Here is a 14,206-nt window from a genome sequence, read left to right as displayed (position 1 = left end):
TGGAAGGATGTCTATAGCTGTCATGCAGATACATAAGAGGTTGAGAGTCTAGATACATTAAGAGATCTGTGAGCGCGATGTTTCTGATAGGATGCTGGTTATTGACCTATTATCGTAAATCAAATGCTGATCTGGTACTATATCGTTACTGTTCACGTCGTACATTTGCTATAGGGGTAGAAGGTAGTTGCTTGTAACTTGATATTCGTAGCATATAAGCTATTGATATAGCGTATAGGTAGTACAATACATTTGGTATATGTTAATAGAACGCATAACCGAATTTAAATCAGACATAAACTATACTAAATCACCACTCTCCTCCAACTTCATAATGGAAGATCTTATCGTTAATCCTTCCCCCAGTAAAGCGCCAGAGACGCGCAACAGACTGCATATATATCAGAATTATCCAATATGAAGATTTAGCATAGGTACTCACCGCATTCAACCACACCCCATGCAACATGGTTTGGATAAACATATACTCCACGGGACTCGTCCCAGCCGATCGCTCTTCGTAGCTCAAGTTCCGATTCACAGGTCGATATGAAGGGATACGTCTATAGTGCGAAGGCCAGTCCACAGGCTGGAATACAGGGACAGCATCACGAGGAACCCGGGGCTGAGGCTGGGTCTCTGAGCCGGTGTGGTGGATCTCGTAGTCGGAGAGGATAGAAAGCGTGCTGGCGTCAACAGCCCTAGATGCAGTTGTAGTAGTAGTTGTAGTTGTAGACGACATGATGGAGATAATATCTTCGAGTGTGTAACAAGCACTTTCACAGACAATAACAGCAATTAGAACGGATGATGTTCCTCTTGACTAGCGGTGGATAGTGCACCGAACTGACCTGCATAACAAAAGGGATGTGCTGTTCATCCCATCCATCCCTTGCCTCCTCCACATCCCGAACGCCCAGACTCAACCCAACGCCTCCCTCCATCTTTCCCCCATATTTCCCCCGCACACTCTTCCACTGTCCGCATGATCGGATCACTAGCTGGGGCCATACTGCCGAGGAATAAGCTGTGTCCACATCGCGTGTTTGATGGTGTGACGTGATTTCGGCTTAACCCCTGCTACTATATCCATCTAGATTCCAGACCTTGGTGTTACGGAGTGCCACCAAGCACGCTTACCACCTACGCACAATGGTCGCAACACAGCCTTTCCAGCGCATTGTCGCTGCTGAGATAGACGGTCGCTGTTTGAATATCAGATACCGTCAGAACCAATTTCACCGTCTACAGTCTATTCTCGTACAGAATATCGAGCAGATCAAGGATGCGATCGCTGCCGACTCGGGAAATTCGTCGGAGGAGGTTCGCGCCGAGATCTGCCTTGCCTTTAAAGAAATTCGCACACACTATGCTTCGCTAGACTTGAAGAAAGACCTCGAGGAGGAGTATCGCGTTGCCAATGGCAAAGATAATCATGATGGGAAGCGCGGTGCCGGAATCGTCTATATTGTTCCTTCTTCGCATACTATGTTTTTCTCTGGTGTTGCGGCGCTGAGTGCTGCTATTGCGGCCGGGAACTGTGTGATTCTTGAGGTGGGCTCAACACCACGAGTTATTTGGCTTAATGCTAACTTTAATAGTTGACGAAAACCACCATGGCCGTACCGGGTGTGCTCAAGAAGATCCTGCCTCAGACCCTGGACGCAGATACATTCGCTATCAGCGAGGAGAGACCAGACACTGCATTCCTTAACAAAACACATATCATTGCACAAAGTGACTCTGTCTCTCCTTCTTCCAACAGCCTTTCTTCTCCCACTTCAGCCAGAACCGTCGCCATTGTCGACCGCACAGCCAACATCTCCGCTGCAGCGGATGCGCTAGTGTCCGCGCGATTCGCTTTCGGCGGTCGCTCCACTTACTCTCCTGACGTTGTCCTCATACAGGAGTTCGCCATGAAGGAGTTCGTGGAAGCTATCATCCAGCGATCATCGAAGTATCTAGCAGGTCAAAATGGAGACGCTCGTCAGACGGCCGTCAATCCGCGACGATCGAGCTCGGGCGCTTCGTTGCTCGATGCAGCGTATAAAGACGCCAGCGCACGGGTGATAGTATCTGGTTCCGAATGGGGTGTAGTTGAAGTGCACGACCGGTAAGCTCTATACCTCCATCCATGGAAGAATCATGCTGACAGCTTAGAAAATCGTCTCTTCTGCAAAAGAAGGTATCCGAGAAGGTGCTCGTCCTGCATCCGGTGACTAGCCTGGACGATGCTATTGATTTTAGCACGTCGTATGTCTTTACCCACTTACCCAGCCGTATTCCAATCAGCCCAAAGCTCACCGAAATCTAGCATGGGAACCCTAGCAGCAACATACGCCTTCTCCGCCCCCGCAGCAGCCAAATACCTAACCCAATTCATCGACTCCTACACCTCTTATATCAACCACGTTCCCGTCGACATGCTCAGTAAGTTTCCCACTCCCTTCCCAGCCCTCTACAGGAATCACTAACAAGACCAGTCGGCCCCGCATACCCCATCAACCAAAAACCCTCGCGCGAAACTCGCTACTCAGTACCATCCCTGCAGGTCCCGCGACCCCAATTCGTAACGGAGACCAGCAACACCGCTCTGGTTCGAGACATAGTGAGCAGCTACGCATCCAAGTCCAACGACGCATTGCGTGAGGCGTTGGTGCCGCTGCTCGCTATCGGGCAGCGCAGCGGCAAGGCAATTGGGTTCTTTGAGCAGGGGATTATTACTGGTGGGGTGATCACACTGTTTACGTTTGTGGCGAGTCTCTCGACGATAGGGATTTATGGGTATGCAGCTGTGAGAAGGTGGAGGGGGTTATGAGTGGTGTTTTCCTTTATGTGGAGTAAATTGGTATGCATGTGAGTTAACACTGTTGTGATCTTGGGTCAGATTTTGTACTTGTGAGATATGAGACTTGGTGTCATTATGTGTGAATACTGTTTGGAAGGAGATGGTATCCGGGATTATTGGCTAGTATGATAAATTCATCTCGTCTTCCAATAGTTTTGCAGTGAGGTAGACCAAGACGATTGGTTGGTCAAAAATGACCGTGATCCTCAGTCTTTACAAAGCTTCGATGACCAAGCGTCTAATCACAAGCTCATATTAATACATCTATTATGCTATCATTCAGCTAAGAGTCAAGCAGCCACAAGTTTTTGCTCTGGCCACTTCCCAAACGTAAACTGCAAATTAGCCATATTACACAACTCCCAAGTCTCCGCGCCCAAGACCCCGTGACAGCCCTCATCCTCCGCATCCCCCGCCGCTCCCGCCACAAAAGCCGCCGGCACGAAATGATCGTCTGTACCGTGCGCGTCGCGAAATTGTGGATGCTTCATGAGCCTAGTTACCGCCCGCTGCAGCTGCAGTCCCGATGTCTTCGTCATCACATCCTCCAGGGATTGCTTGAACTCTAGTGCCCATTCCTCCGGGGGGATCTCCTGGGCTAGGGAATCACGATGTTTGACCATGGGTCCCCATCGATTGCGGTAGAGATTATGGACTGATCCTCCTGTGCCTATGAGGAGGTAGTTCTCCTTTCGGAGTTGGCGCAGTGTCTTTCCTATTTTCAGATGGTAGTGCGGATCGTATCGCGCGTTACTGGATATCACTGTTACCGGAGGGGGATTCCCCCCTGGGAACATCTTTTGGATAATGGTGAACACGTCTACTATCCAGTTGTAGTTGGGGTTGCCGGATACATTGAACCCTTCTGCTTGGAGGAGGTCGATGCATCGTTGTGCGGTGGCCAAGTCAGATGTCATTTGGTAGGTCTTGTAGTCGTTGCTCGGGACGATACCTATGGGGCTGATCTGGGGAGCGGGGTTCGTGGCCACTTCGATGCCGTCTCCTAGTGTTGCCCAGTGGGAGCTCTGATTTGGTCATCATTGGGTGTTAGTTAGTGTCCGTGGGGGGTGGATGTCTTTTCCCCAATCTGGGTAGTGTAGAGTGACGGGTGGATCCGCGTGTTTATGGTGTAGGATGGTAGAAGACGCACCAGCATCACAATTCCTCTCACATTGTGTGCTCGTGCTTCATCGCCACATTTGCGCCAGTAGTTGGAGCATTCGGTCGTTTCGTATATCATCATCGGAGAGCCATGGGAGAACAAGTGGACCGGGGTGAGGCCTAGTAGCTAGCGGCATGAGTGGATCTGCTATAGCTGCTGCCAACTGGGGTCCGGTCGGGGTCTTGCGGACATACCCATTTTGTGCCATCCGGCTTCGGCTTTCATCGTTCTTGTGGGGGTGATGGTACTTCCAACAATGGACTGGTGAGTAATAGGATCTGGACTAGTCTGGGCCTGTTAGTGTTGGTAGCTGGAGGAGATGGATCATCCAGGATGGAGACCCAGGAAGGGGCCTCGGTTAGGGTCCTCCACATCCCGAGCACGCTGTAAGGGTCCAAAGGCAATTGATAAGCCACCTCACTGGTCATCGCGAGGGACCATCCCTTTCACTTGCCCATCTGGCTGACCGGGAGACGCGTGCTCGTAAAACTCGTCTGCCTATACTAGCTGGTTGATCGCCGGTAGTATTCGGGTTGCATTCTTGCACATCCTGAATGAACCATATATGAGAAAAGAAACCCTGCACTTCCTCTGCCGCTTAGTCATGGCGCCATCCAGGGCTGGAGCCAACTTTATGGCGCAGTCCGAGCAGCAGAGTGGCCAGCCCCATCCTCGCCTCTCTGCGAAATACGTAGACACTCTTCAAATTGGTTTAGTTCCCAGGGAAAGATAGCCTGAATAATGAACTAGTCCCTACTATCCCTCTGGATATCCCAATCATGGACCCCGTTCCCCGCATTTTGCCATCCCGGGCTTGACGCTTGGTGACTTCCCCACACTGTCCGTCATTCCAACTCACTTTCAGTCTATTTGACACTATTTCCTCTTCTTCACCTCATCATCCCTTCCATCTCAATCTCTAGTTTTACCAATGTATCGCCTCCATCATGCTCGATAAGTCCTCTCCATCATTCCCCGCGCAATCCCCATCACGACCACTCCCTAAAGCGCGCGATGGATATTTTCAATGTGGGTTCTGCAAAAAGCACTACAATCGGGCAGATCATCTAATTCGGCACGTCCGGTCGCGTATGTCGCTCTCTTGATGCCCACGTACCTCTTCTTTTCTAACTCTATGTGCAGACACCCGCGAGAAACCATACGTTTGCCATGTGTGTAACAAAGGCTTCGCCAGGCCGTACGTCCGTCCTCATCCGTCGCTGCCATCCTCTCTCTCTCTGGTTCTGACCGCTCCGCATCAGGGACTTGATGAAGCGACACGCTGCAGGTCATGACCATCCGCGAGATGGCAAGCGCAAACGTCCCCCGTCCTATGCGAAGAGCGGTCGGGTCTCCCAGGCGTGCAAAGCATGCGCCACATCAAAGCTCAAATGCGACGAGGAAAAGCCTTGTCGGCGTTGTCGGGACAAAAAGCTTATTTGCGACTGGCACGACGCCGGATTCGATGAATTGACCCCGGGGTCACCGATGCAAGGTTGGATCATCTGGGAAAAGCCGGTATATCCGATAACTGAGCGATTTAGGGTACGATGACCCTGATGGCCAAAGCCAGTATCCCGAGCCACCTCAACCGCATGCCGCGTTCTCGCCAACAATACCGCCAATGGGCGACTACCCAGCTACTATCGATAATTCTTCATTTACCACCCCTGACTTTGCTGTAAACAACTATTTGCCTGACCCGCCCGACCCCGCTCCTGAGAATCCCCCGTCGACCAACTATGGCGGTAAGTTCTGCCTATATCGTAATTAAAGTGCAGCGTGTGCTAATCGAGCTTCGCCGAAGCAATATCACCCGCGTTGGATCATGAAAGTGGTATCTTTAGTGTCGATGGAACCTTCTTCCCCGAGTTCATTCCCGATGCTCTCATACCATCCTTATCCCGTCCGAACGAATTAGATCCACTGAATGCCATGAACCCTACGCCAGACTACCGCCATAACCTTTTCAATACCAACATGCAGTTTGATTTCGATCTGACTGAAGTCGACTTTGGCCTGATCGACTACTTCAATTCCCAGGGGCTATCACACCTTGCTCCACAGCCCCCCGATGCACCCAACGATCGGTCCGACGTGGATAGTAGGATCGCGCTTGGTGCTGAGGCCTACAAACGGTCATCACTGTCGGCATGGAAACCTGCACAGCATGACCATGTCTTTGCTGACCAAGATAATCTATCAGTCCCAGTGGTTATGGATAGCCCAGGGTCCAGCATCAGAGGAGAGCGGCAGATCCTACCTGAGAGACTCGCCCCGGGTAGTCGCGATCTCATATTCGGAATGGTCTTGCAGACGAGCGAAAAAGCCATGATTCCACGTATAATAAAGTCATTCCCGAGTACTGAGCTGTTAGATGGTCTTATACAAGACTATTTTGCCTACCAAAGCCAAAAGCTGGATCCATTCATACATGGTCCGACGTTCTACCCCAATGAACAGAGCTCCGGCATGCTAACAGCTCTTGCTGCCTCTGGCGCGGTCCGCTCGGCTATCCCCACCATCCGTAAACTGGGCTACGCGTTGATGGAAGTTGCACGCCTAGACATGTCGACTACGGTACATCTGCCTTATAGGTGCTTATTTGACAGATGCTAATGTTGGGCAGTTCGAGTCGGACAACCGCATCACACGCCATCTTCGGCCTTCGCAAACATTCGCAGTTGTCATTGACATTGGTTTATGGAGCGGCAATGGTCGAAGGACGGAAATAGCGGAAAGCTTCCAACAACCACTGGTGACGGTCAGTTCACACCTACACTAGATATGACGTCGCTAACGATGGGGTCAGATGCTTCGACGGGCGTTACGTTTTCGCCGGACTATCTACACAACTATTGTGCCAAGTCCTGAGGACAACGAGGAAGAGCTGGAGAAGAAATGGCACGCTTGGATCGAGCAGGAATCTTTCAGAAGGTGAGACAACTTTTCATTGTCCTAGACTTAAACTGACACGTCCAGACTTGTCCATCATCTATTTTTACATGACGCTCAGTGTGCGATGATGCTGAATGTCAGTCCACTCATATCGTACGCTGAATTAGAGCTTCCGCTCCCATCCATCCGCGCACTATGGGACGCCAAGTCAGCAGCAGCATGGAGGGATGCCTACCTAGACCTTGGATTACTTTCAACCGAGCGACAGCCGTCTCTACTCGAGGCCATGCGGGACATGTCCCGGTTACAAGGCGCTGTCGATTTGCAGCTGGCCGGTTGCATCCTCCTCCATGGCTTTTCGGCTATGGTGAACGAGTACCACCGGTTTAGCTTTATTTCCAAGGGCAACTCCAAGCATTGGAATGCATTAGTGACCAACTCGCGACACCAGGAGTTAGCACAAGCTTTGCAGCACTTTCGCATGATCTGCTACGAATGGCCCAATTTCCCCATCCCCGAAGTCATCCTAATATACGAGATGATCTCAATGTTACTTTACATGTCCCTAGAGGACCTCCAGCTATTCGCCGGAAAGGAAGACAAGAGCGAGGCAAGACGAGTCTACCACAGTGCACTCGAATGGATCAGCAGCATCGACTCGCGACGTGCTGTATGGCATGCCGGCCAAGTCATCCGGGCAGCCAAAGCCATACCGGCGGGGTCTGTGACCGGCTTCCTAGCGGTGGGAGTGTACTATGCCAGCTTGGCCTTTTGGTCATATAGCGTGGTTCTCAAAGCCAAGAACAATAAAATGGGGGGCTCGGAAAACCGCCCGTTGGGTCCCCCTTCCACCATCCGCGGCCCAACGATCTATCTCGACGGAGACGAGACCACCGACGTGCAGAAATTCATCTCTCTCGGATGTGGCAGTCCCGCATTGCAGGGCCGACAAGGTCCTGCGTTCGTCTCTGATCCGGGACAGACTATGGACCTCACTCAGGAGCTTCTGCGGGCAGATGCTTCTCAGGATGCGCTTCCCCCGTTGGTTCAGGGGTTGTGCCAGTTGATGAATGGTCTGGGTAATGCTGCTAGATCTGGTACTTGAGAAGATTATGTGTAATTATGATGAATATGATGTACGATTGGCGCGGCTTGGTGGTGTGTTAGCTTTCAGTAGTATTAGTGGTCTACACGATCGGATATATCCCAGTATATGGCATTTGACATATCCAGTGCCATAATTAGTCCCTACCTCAAGCACGAGGCTTGGAATCAACGATCAGAAAGAAGGAAGGGAACTTGGTGATTGACGTTCTACTACGATCTGTTTCTCTAACATACTGAAACATGAGAGGAACTAATGATCGTCAGAGAGGTCACTAGTTGATACTACTACTAAGTACTACTTGTAGTGTCTCAATTCAACTTAGTAGTATACTAGTACTACTATTCTACTACTAGTATGGTCGCAGGCTATTTTAATTCTAAACAACAGCCGTACTACTATACTAAGTTGGTAGTATCATATATATTTGTTCATACTTACTCCGCAACGGATGAAATCTATAAAATGGGAGACACCGTCTTAACACAGTGTTGGAAGTTTATTGCATGAACTTCGTGTGATTATAAAACTATATATATTATTTAACAGTTTAGTAGTTAAGCACTACAGTGAACGAAGAAGCCGTCCTGATGATCTAGTAGTATAGTGGTAGTAGGTAGAGGTTAAAACAAACTGTGCCCGCCCGCATCAATTGCACACACAAAAAGAAAAGCAAATACACAAGGTTATTGAGGGAAAATTCAATCATAAGTAGAAAGAGATGGAGAAAAACAAAAAGAGAATTCGAACTCCGATAGGGGGAATCGAACCCCCGGCTGCCGTGTGAGAGACGGCGATGTTAGCCACTACACCATATCGGATGTTGTTGAATTCCACATGGATTCTTTGCTTTATTAGGTAGCAGCTACTTCAGAGACTAATTGGGTCTCGGTTTTTGTATGAAGACCAAATTTATAACATCTTCATATCAAATAGTTTTGACGTTTAGTGCGATAGGGGGGAAGATCAAAGCAGATGTGCCCTTTTTCTTTTTACGAAAGGTCCCTGCGGGGAGTGCGTCGCGCTAATGCAGTGAACACGTGGGGTGGTAGGGATCTTCGCGGGTGTTTCTTTTACCATTTTCTACTAGTAGTGCCTACAAAGTAGTCTACTGTTAGTTGCTATGGGAAGATGTGCCATGGGATTATTACTAGCATTTACTGTATGCGATCGTGTCTATGATGTGTGATGTAGTGATGTGGATGGTACAATTTATATTTATACCGGGGTCAAAGGTAATTCGCGGAGGTATATATACACGACCGGGCCTTGGGTGATTGCGACAAATTGTACAGCTACTCGGTTCCTGGACTCAATTGAGCATATTGCATATCCTCATTGAATGCTAACTCATTATTCATCATATCGTACATCAGTCATGGGGTATAAAGCGAAGTATACAAATACATAGGTTAGTGGTCCAGTCATCGTAAGCCTAGCGGAATACAGCACCACTCTCTGGCTTCCGAGCGTAGACAACGGTCACTGGTAGATAGGCATGGGTCTGATAGTCGCGAAGAGACGCGCGCATCTGAGCGAGGAACACCTGAGCTCGCTCGTATGACCATTCCAAGGTGGAGGTAAGAAGACGAAGCATAAAACCCTCTACCCCACCGTGCAGTCGAAGCTGGTTCCAGCGGCCCTGGACAGTGTTAGCAGTAGCAACACCTGATAATGGACGATCACTTACAAGTTCATGTAATTTGGGATCTGCGCTCCATCTGTGGCAGTTGTCAGTCAGAGAAACATAAAAACAGAGGAGCAAGTCCTACGCGTTCATTGGCCACTGGAACTTGTTCTCCACGACGCCAACGAAACCTGCATTACCCAGGCGTGCAGCGCTCTGTTCCCAGATCTTAAAGGTCTTGCCAAACTGCTCACCCGCACCAATGACGGTTTGTCCCCAGAGTCGGTAGAAGTGATTTGGGGGCACGGTCCCATCATCCGCGACCGGTTCGACCGAATGCTCTACTACCTCAATATAGCCTCCAGGTTTGAGGCAACGCCAGCATTGCCGGAAGAACTCGTCCCAATCAGGTATACAGCCGAACAATTCCCGCACGTGAATGAAATCGAATTGGTTTTCCGCATAGGTCCACGGGAGCGTCACATCGTCAATCTCGAATATGCAGTTCGGAGGGACGAACGCGGGCTGAATCGGAGACAAATCTACTCCGGTAACTTTGGCACTGGGATATTCATCTGCCATGTCTCTTAAGCCAAAGTCAGTACTAGGCCTATAGTTCGAATCAAACGAAGGAGGAATAATGATCACGCACGTTGCCCATATCCCGGTTCCCGTACCCACATCAAGGATTTCCTGCGATGCATTCTTAGACACTTGTCGATTCGCGCTGGCCAACAGTCATGATGCATACCTGTGGATTCGAAATGGGAGCTAAGTGTAGCTTCCCGTCGAGGGTCAGACAGTACATATGATGCGCTAGATCTTGCTGTTCATTGGCAATGTCATCGTTGGGGCCCTGTAGGACAAATTGTAACCTGTTAGCCCACAGCTGTGGACAACGCTCTCAAAGCGAACAACCCACCCAGTAGGCTCCATCGCGATACGAGTGATAACGACGGCCATACTCATATCGGTAGTCGGTGATGTAAGTGGACAAAGTGATTGTGTCATCGCCGATCAAAGAGTCCTCGCCGTACGCAGAGTCATTATCCGCGATGTTATCCTCACCATCGCTCATGCGGTTCGACATGTCGACAGTAGAATAAAGAGGGTGTGGGGTATCTAATTCGGTGCTCAAAGAGATCTCAGTGGTAAGGCTATGCTCCTCGCAGCGGGAAGAGGTCATGGCGGCGATCGGGAGCCGAGATCTGAGGACGGTTGCGGAGATCTCCTCCGTACGGGGCATACGAACGGTTGGGGCAGTGCAAGGGGGGTGATTTCCTATGAACCAAATGCAGAAGACCCAGCACCTTTGGAATAGGAGAGGCGGGGTTCAGAACTGGGGGATTAGTGTGGTAGTTGCGATATGGTGAAGCTGCACAAGGAGGCAGAGAAATTCGACCGGAAAGATCGAGAAGAAAGGGGGAAAGCCATCAGGTACAGCTGAAGAGAGCGGAACCTGAATTTGAGCGGTCTGCAACGCCCCGAGCTGGAGATGAAGGTTTACTGTTGATTGCAGTGTGGAACGTGTTGAGGGTGAAGCTGTTTGAACGGACAGATGGTACCTGCCCAGTGCGGTTTAGTCGCGTGGATGATCGGCTCTCGGCCGTGTCGGAGTGCCTCGGGATGCTCGGGCTCAGGGTCACCTGCCGAGGCGGTGTAGCTTTTCATACGCTGTCATTGGTGGCAGATGCTGGTTTGAGTTTTGTTGCTTGCTCCTTTACGGACTCGTTCTCGGATGCGGTAGATTGCGGGTCGCATGGCTTGCAGATGCACCCACTAGACTGTCTTGGGTTTAGCCTGTCCAGCTGATCCTGCACGGGTGGCTTAGTCACGCTGCCGGCATTTGGCTGCAGAATCCGGCAATGCAGCCACTCCATTGGCAGACAACGTGCAAGTCATGACGATCCTCGTCTCCTTTTTTTGGCTGCTCTGCAGGCCTGCAACTATCTGGCAATGGGGATGGTGCCCCTCCCACCGGCGTCTGCTTGTCCCCGCTTATCAACGCACCAATGCTGCGTTCTCGACGTCACCAACTCGAGTCCGGCTCTCCCTTGACTTCGGTCTTCCCGAACCCACTGTCACTTTTGAAGACTGTTCGACACTCCTCTATAATAATCAATGATATAGTGCATAAAGATTATGACTTGTGACAAAATGCATAGTCTACGGATGTGATGATGTCCAATTACCCACAATTTGTGGTCTACCCATCTTGGGTAATAACAGCCGCTTATCAATGGCCCAGACTAGCACACACAATGCGGTAATTTCGGCACTTGTTGCTTAATGCCGTGGTGCATGGTTGTCCGGGACTTGAATTGCCCATGAATCATCTTGCAGTATCAGACAATGTGACTATTTTACGGTAAATTATCACTATGCGCGGCACAACTGAAATGTGGTACGGAGTACTTTTCCTGGTTCCACTGGGGTTCGCCTGTGAGATCCGCAGATTGGCAAAGCCTCAGTGGACAAATCACAGGAGTGTCATGAGTCGCGGAGGCCCATCATGACCCTTGCGCGCGTAGAATCTCTGATTCTGTCACGATGGATTTTTTTGACATGTTCCACTCGTTCTCTCATCCTTCCAATCCACCGTACATAGTCGGGCCATATTTCTGTCGAGCCACGAGCTTCATTTTTGTACCCACTCGAGGCCTGTAGCTTTGCACACTTTTAATAACGTGATGGTTCCCCCCGAGCCGAAACTCTCAACCACGGTTCTCGTGGTGGGCGCAGGTAAGGCTTTGGTAGTTGCGTTGGATTTATCCCACGAAGAAGCCATGCATTGAGTATTTGGACACATAAAGCTGATTATAGCTAGGTTCAACTGGACTGGCTTTGGCTCAGGGGTTGAAAAAGGTACTATAATACCTACTACTGAAATACTCCTGGCTAAACACTCCGTTTTAGGCTGGGATCCCTACTATCGTGGTAGAAAAACATGACAGCTTAGATGCATATGACCGTGACTGGAACATGGGCTTGCACTGGGGTGCAGGCCCCCTGCAAGCTCTCCTACCAAAAGAGCAATGGTCAAGAATCCAGTCAGTTCAAGTCGACCCTTATGAGCCCACAGCAGAAGAGGATGCTCTCAACTTCCTTAATGGACAGTCAGGAGAGGCCATGGCGTCCATACCTGCTCGCCTTTTCTATCGCTTGCGTCGTCGGAAATTACGAGGATTGATGGAACAGGGGCTGGACATCCGATATGGCAAAATGCTCCAGGACATCCAGTATTCTGCTGATGGCGTATATGCCACCGCCATATTTGAAGATGGCTCATCAATCGCAGCGAGGATTATCGTGGGCGCGGATGGAGCTCGCTCGACGACACGGCGTGTCTTACTGGGTCCAAGCAGAGGGGATGTCCGCCGGCTTCCTTACTGCGCCACCTTTGTCCAAGCCCAGTACTCTGCAGAGCGTGCTCGATACCTACGCCAATTCCACCCTCTTTACATCGCTGGCATCAACCCTGCGGGGTATTTCTCTTTCTTTGGACTACACGACGCAACAGATCGTGAACGACCAGAAACCTGGACATTCTTCTTCTACATATCATGGCACTCCTCCCTGCAGGAGCAGCGGGAGACAGCTGGTTGGAGCAACGCGCAAAGGCTTGAGCAAGTCAAAAAATTTGCCAAGACTTACACCGACCCCTGGAAGAGCGCCTTTGAATGGCTGCCGGATGACCAGCAAGTCTGGTACATGGGCCTGAGCGACTTTGACCCGCGGGATCAATCCCATAGGTGGGATAACCGAGGGGGACGGGTAACATTGGCTGGTGATGCAGCACACGCCATGACATATCAGCGTGGCCAGGGCTTGAATCATTCGATCACCGACGCAGCCAATTTGGTGGAAGCGGTGCGACGGATTGTCTCTGGAGAGGCGACGCAGGCTGACGCTATTAAAGAATATGAAGATGAGATGATACCCCGCGCGGGAAGTGAAGTCGGCCTCTCTACTGTCAATACGGCAATGCTGCATGACTGGCACAAAGTGCTGCAGTCACCAGTGATGACATCCGGCATGAAACGGTCCACCGAGATCAAAGCCAATTGAAGGCATTGATTACCGGCCCTGCTATCTGGTCTATGCACAGCGACTATTTTCCACCGATATCTGACTTAATGATACGCTTGTAATATAATGTCAATATACATTTTAAGTGTGGCAGATATAGTAACGCTTATGAATCCCACGTCCACTAATAAACCCCTAAGGCTTATTTCACAGACAGCTCAACATGTACACCAACAGTATTAACCCTCTACCCCGCAGTCGAATATCCGGTCTATCCGGATATTGTCACTCCCATGGACCAGCCTAGTTGTCTCATTCTGCAGCAACAAGCGCTACGCTAGTCTCCCGTTGCAGGAAGTGCCGTCCCACCCACACACCCATGCTGATCTCCACTAAAGAAGTCACAAGTGCTGTGGATTCGTTTAGCGACCGTTGATTGGCCTATGAACTCCACTTTCGGAGCAGAAAAGGCTTTCTCGTCCCCAGGCCATGCATCTCCCATTTCAGCAAAAAGTACCATACTATGAGCATGCCAAA

The 14,206-nt window shown here is 50.3% G+C and overlaps 6 protein-coding genes and 1 non-coding gene across 7 annotated transcripts; 3 read left to right on the top strand and 4 right to left on the bottom strand.

The window, feature by feature from the left end:
- Nucleotides 1–310: 310 nt before the first annotated feature.
- Nucleotides 311–774, bottom strand: BO87DRAFT_365790 (uncharacterized protein; the record flags this gene model as incomplete). The annotated part of the gene is made up of 2 exons (XM_025621810.1): nt 443–774; nt 311–391 (listed from the first exon to the last, which is right to left on the bottom strand). The coding sequence occupies exons 1-2, from the start codon at nt 740–742 to the stop codon at nt 311–313; spliced, it is 381 nt and encodes a 126-aa protein (XP_025476426.1). The 5' UTR covers nt 743–774.
- A 316-nt stretch (nt 775–1,090) lies between these two features.
- Nucleotides 1,091–2,958, top strand: BO87DRAFT_418508 (aldehyde dehydrogenase PutA). Its single transcript, XM_025626890.1, has 5 exons — nt 1,091–1,554; nt 1,602–2,113; nt 2,161–2,253; nt 2,315–2,430; nt 2,484–2,958. The coding sequence occupies exons 1-5, from the start codon at nt 1,153–1,155 to the stop codon at nt 2,816–2,818; spliced, it is 1,458 nt and encodes a 485-aa protein (XP_025476425.1). The 5' UTR covers nt 1,091–1,152; the 3' UTR covers nt 2,819–2,958.
- Nucleotides 2,959–3,138: 180 nt separating this feature from the next.
- BO87DRAFT_341489 (DODA-type extradiol aromatic ring-opening family dioxygenase) lies at nt 3,139–4,299 on the bottom strand (the record flags this gene model as incomplete). Its single annotated transcript, XM_025620700.1, has 3 exons — nt 4,205–4,299; nt 3,999–4,129; nt 3,139–3,873 (listed from the first exon to the last, which is right to left on the bottom strand). The coding sequence occupies exons 1-3, from the start codon at nt 4,233–4,235 to the stop codon at nt 3,139–3,141; spliced, it is 897 nt and encodes a 298-aa protein (XP_025476424.1). The 5' UTR covers nt 4,236–4,299.
- Nucleotides 4,300–4,745: 446 nt separating this feature from the next.
- BO87DRAFT_341486 (putative C6 and C2H2 transcription factor RegA-like) lies at nt 4,746–8,104 on the top strand. The gene is made up of 8 exons (XM_025620699.1): nt 4,746–5,099; nt 5,154–5,208; nt 5,273–5,505; nt 5,555–5,758; nt 5,818–6,590; nt 6,640–6,774; nt 6,823–6,947; nt 6,993–8,104. The coding sequence occupies exons 1-8, from the start codon at nt 4,958–4,960 to the stop codon at nt 8,011–8,013; spliced, it is 2,688 nt and encodes an 895-aa protein (XP_025476423.1). The 5' UTR covers nt 4,746–4,957; the 3' UTR covers nt 8,014–8,104.
- Nucleotides 8,105–8,762: 658 nt separating this feature from the next.
- BO87DRAFT_t209 lies at nt 8,763–8,834 on the bottom strand. Its single transcript has one exon. It is a non-coding gene; the product is annotated as a tRNA-Glu (tRNA).
- A 614-nt stretch (nt 8,835–9,448) lies between these two features.
- Nucleotides 9,449–10,826, bottom strand: BO87DRAFT_316153 (class I SAM-dependent methyltransferase; the record flags this gene model as incomplete). Its single annotated transcript, XM_025619721.1, has 6 exons — nt 9,449–9,655; nt 9,704–9,734; nt 9,786–10,226; nt 10,293–10,333; nt 10,392–10,496; nt 10,563–10,826. 6 exons carry the CDS (start codon nt 10,824–10,826, stop codon nt 9,449–9,451), a joined length of 1,089 nt encoding a protein of 362 aa, XP_025476422.1.
- Nucleotides 10,827–12,330: 1,504 nt separating this feature from the next.
- On the top strand, nt 12,331–13,708 carry BO87DRAFT_429114 (FAD-dependent oxidoreductase; the record flags this gene model as incomplete). Its single annotated transcript, XM_025627483.1, has 3 exons — nt 12,331–12,382; nt 12,468–12,505; nt 12,557–13,708. The coding sequence occupies 3 exons, from the start codon at nt 12,331–12,333 to the stop codon at nt 13,706–13,708; spliced, it is 1,242 nt and encodes a 413-aa protein (XP_025476421.1).
- Between the last annotated feature and the right edge of the window lie 498 nt (nt 13,709–14,206).

This window comes from Aspergillus neoniger (genome assembly GCF_003184625.1).
Source record: "Aspergillus neoniger CBS 115656 unplaced genomic scaffold BO87scaffold_32, whole genome shotgun sequence".
NCBI lineage: Eukaryota > Fungi > Ascomycota > Eurotiomycetes > Eurotiales > Aspergillaceae > Aspergillus > Aspergillus neoniger.
The sequence above is the reverse complement of the archived record's forward strand: the minus strand, read 5'-3'. Positions and strand labels throughout refer to the sequence as shown.

Excerpts from the sequence above, each read along its gene's own strand:
- BO87DRAFT_418508 (XM_025626890.1), top strand. The coding sequence starts at position 1,153 with ATGGTCGCAACACAGCCTTTCCAGCGCATTGTCGCTGCTGAGATAGAC. Across the intron at positions 2,254-2,314 it reads GCTATTGATTTTAGCACGTC|CATGGGAACCCTAGCAGCAA; the intron begins GTATGTCTTTAC and ends ACCGAAATCTAG. Across the intron at positions 2,431-2,483 it reads CGTTCCCGTCGACATGCTCA|TCGGCCCCGCATACCCCATC; the intron begins GTAAGTTTCCCA and ends TAACAAGACCAG.
- BO87DRAFT_341486 (XM_025620699.1), top strand. The coding sequence starts at position 4,958 with ATGCTCGATAAGTCCTCTCCATCATTCCCCGCGCAATCCCCATCACGA. Across the intron at positions 5,209-5,272 it reads AACAAAGGCTTCGCCAGGCC|GGACTTGATGAAGCGACACG; the intron begins GTACGTCCGTCC and ends GCTCCGCATCAG. Across the intron at positions 6,591-6,639 it reads GCCTAGACATGTCGACTACG|TTCGAGTCGGACAACCGCAT; the intron begins GTACATCTGCCT and ends AATGTTGGGCAG.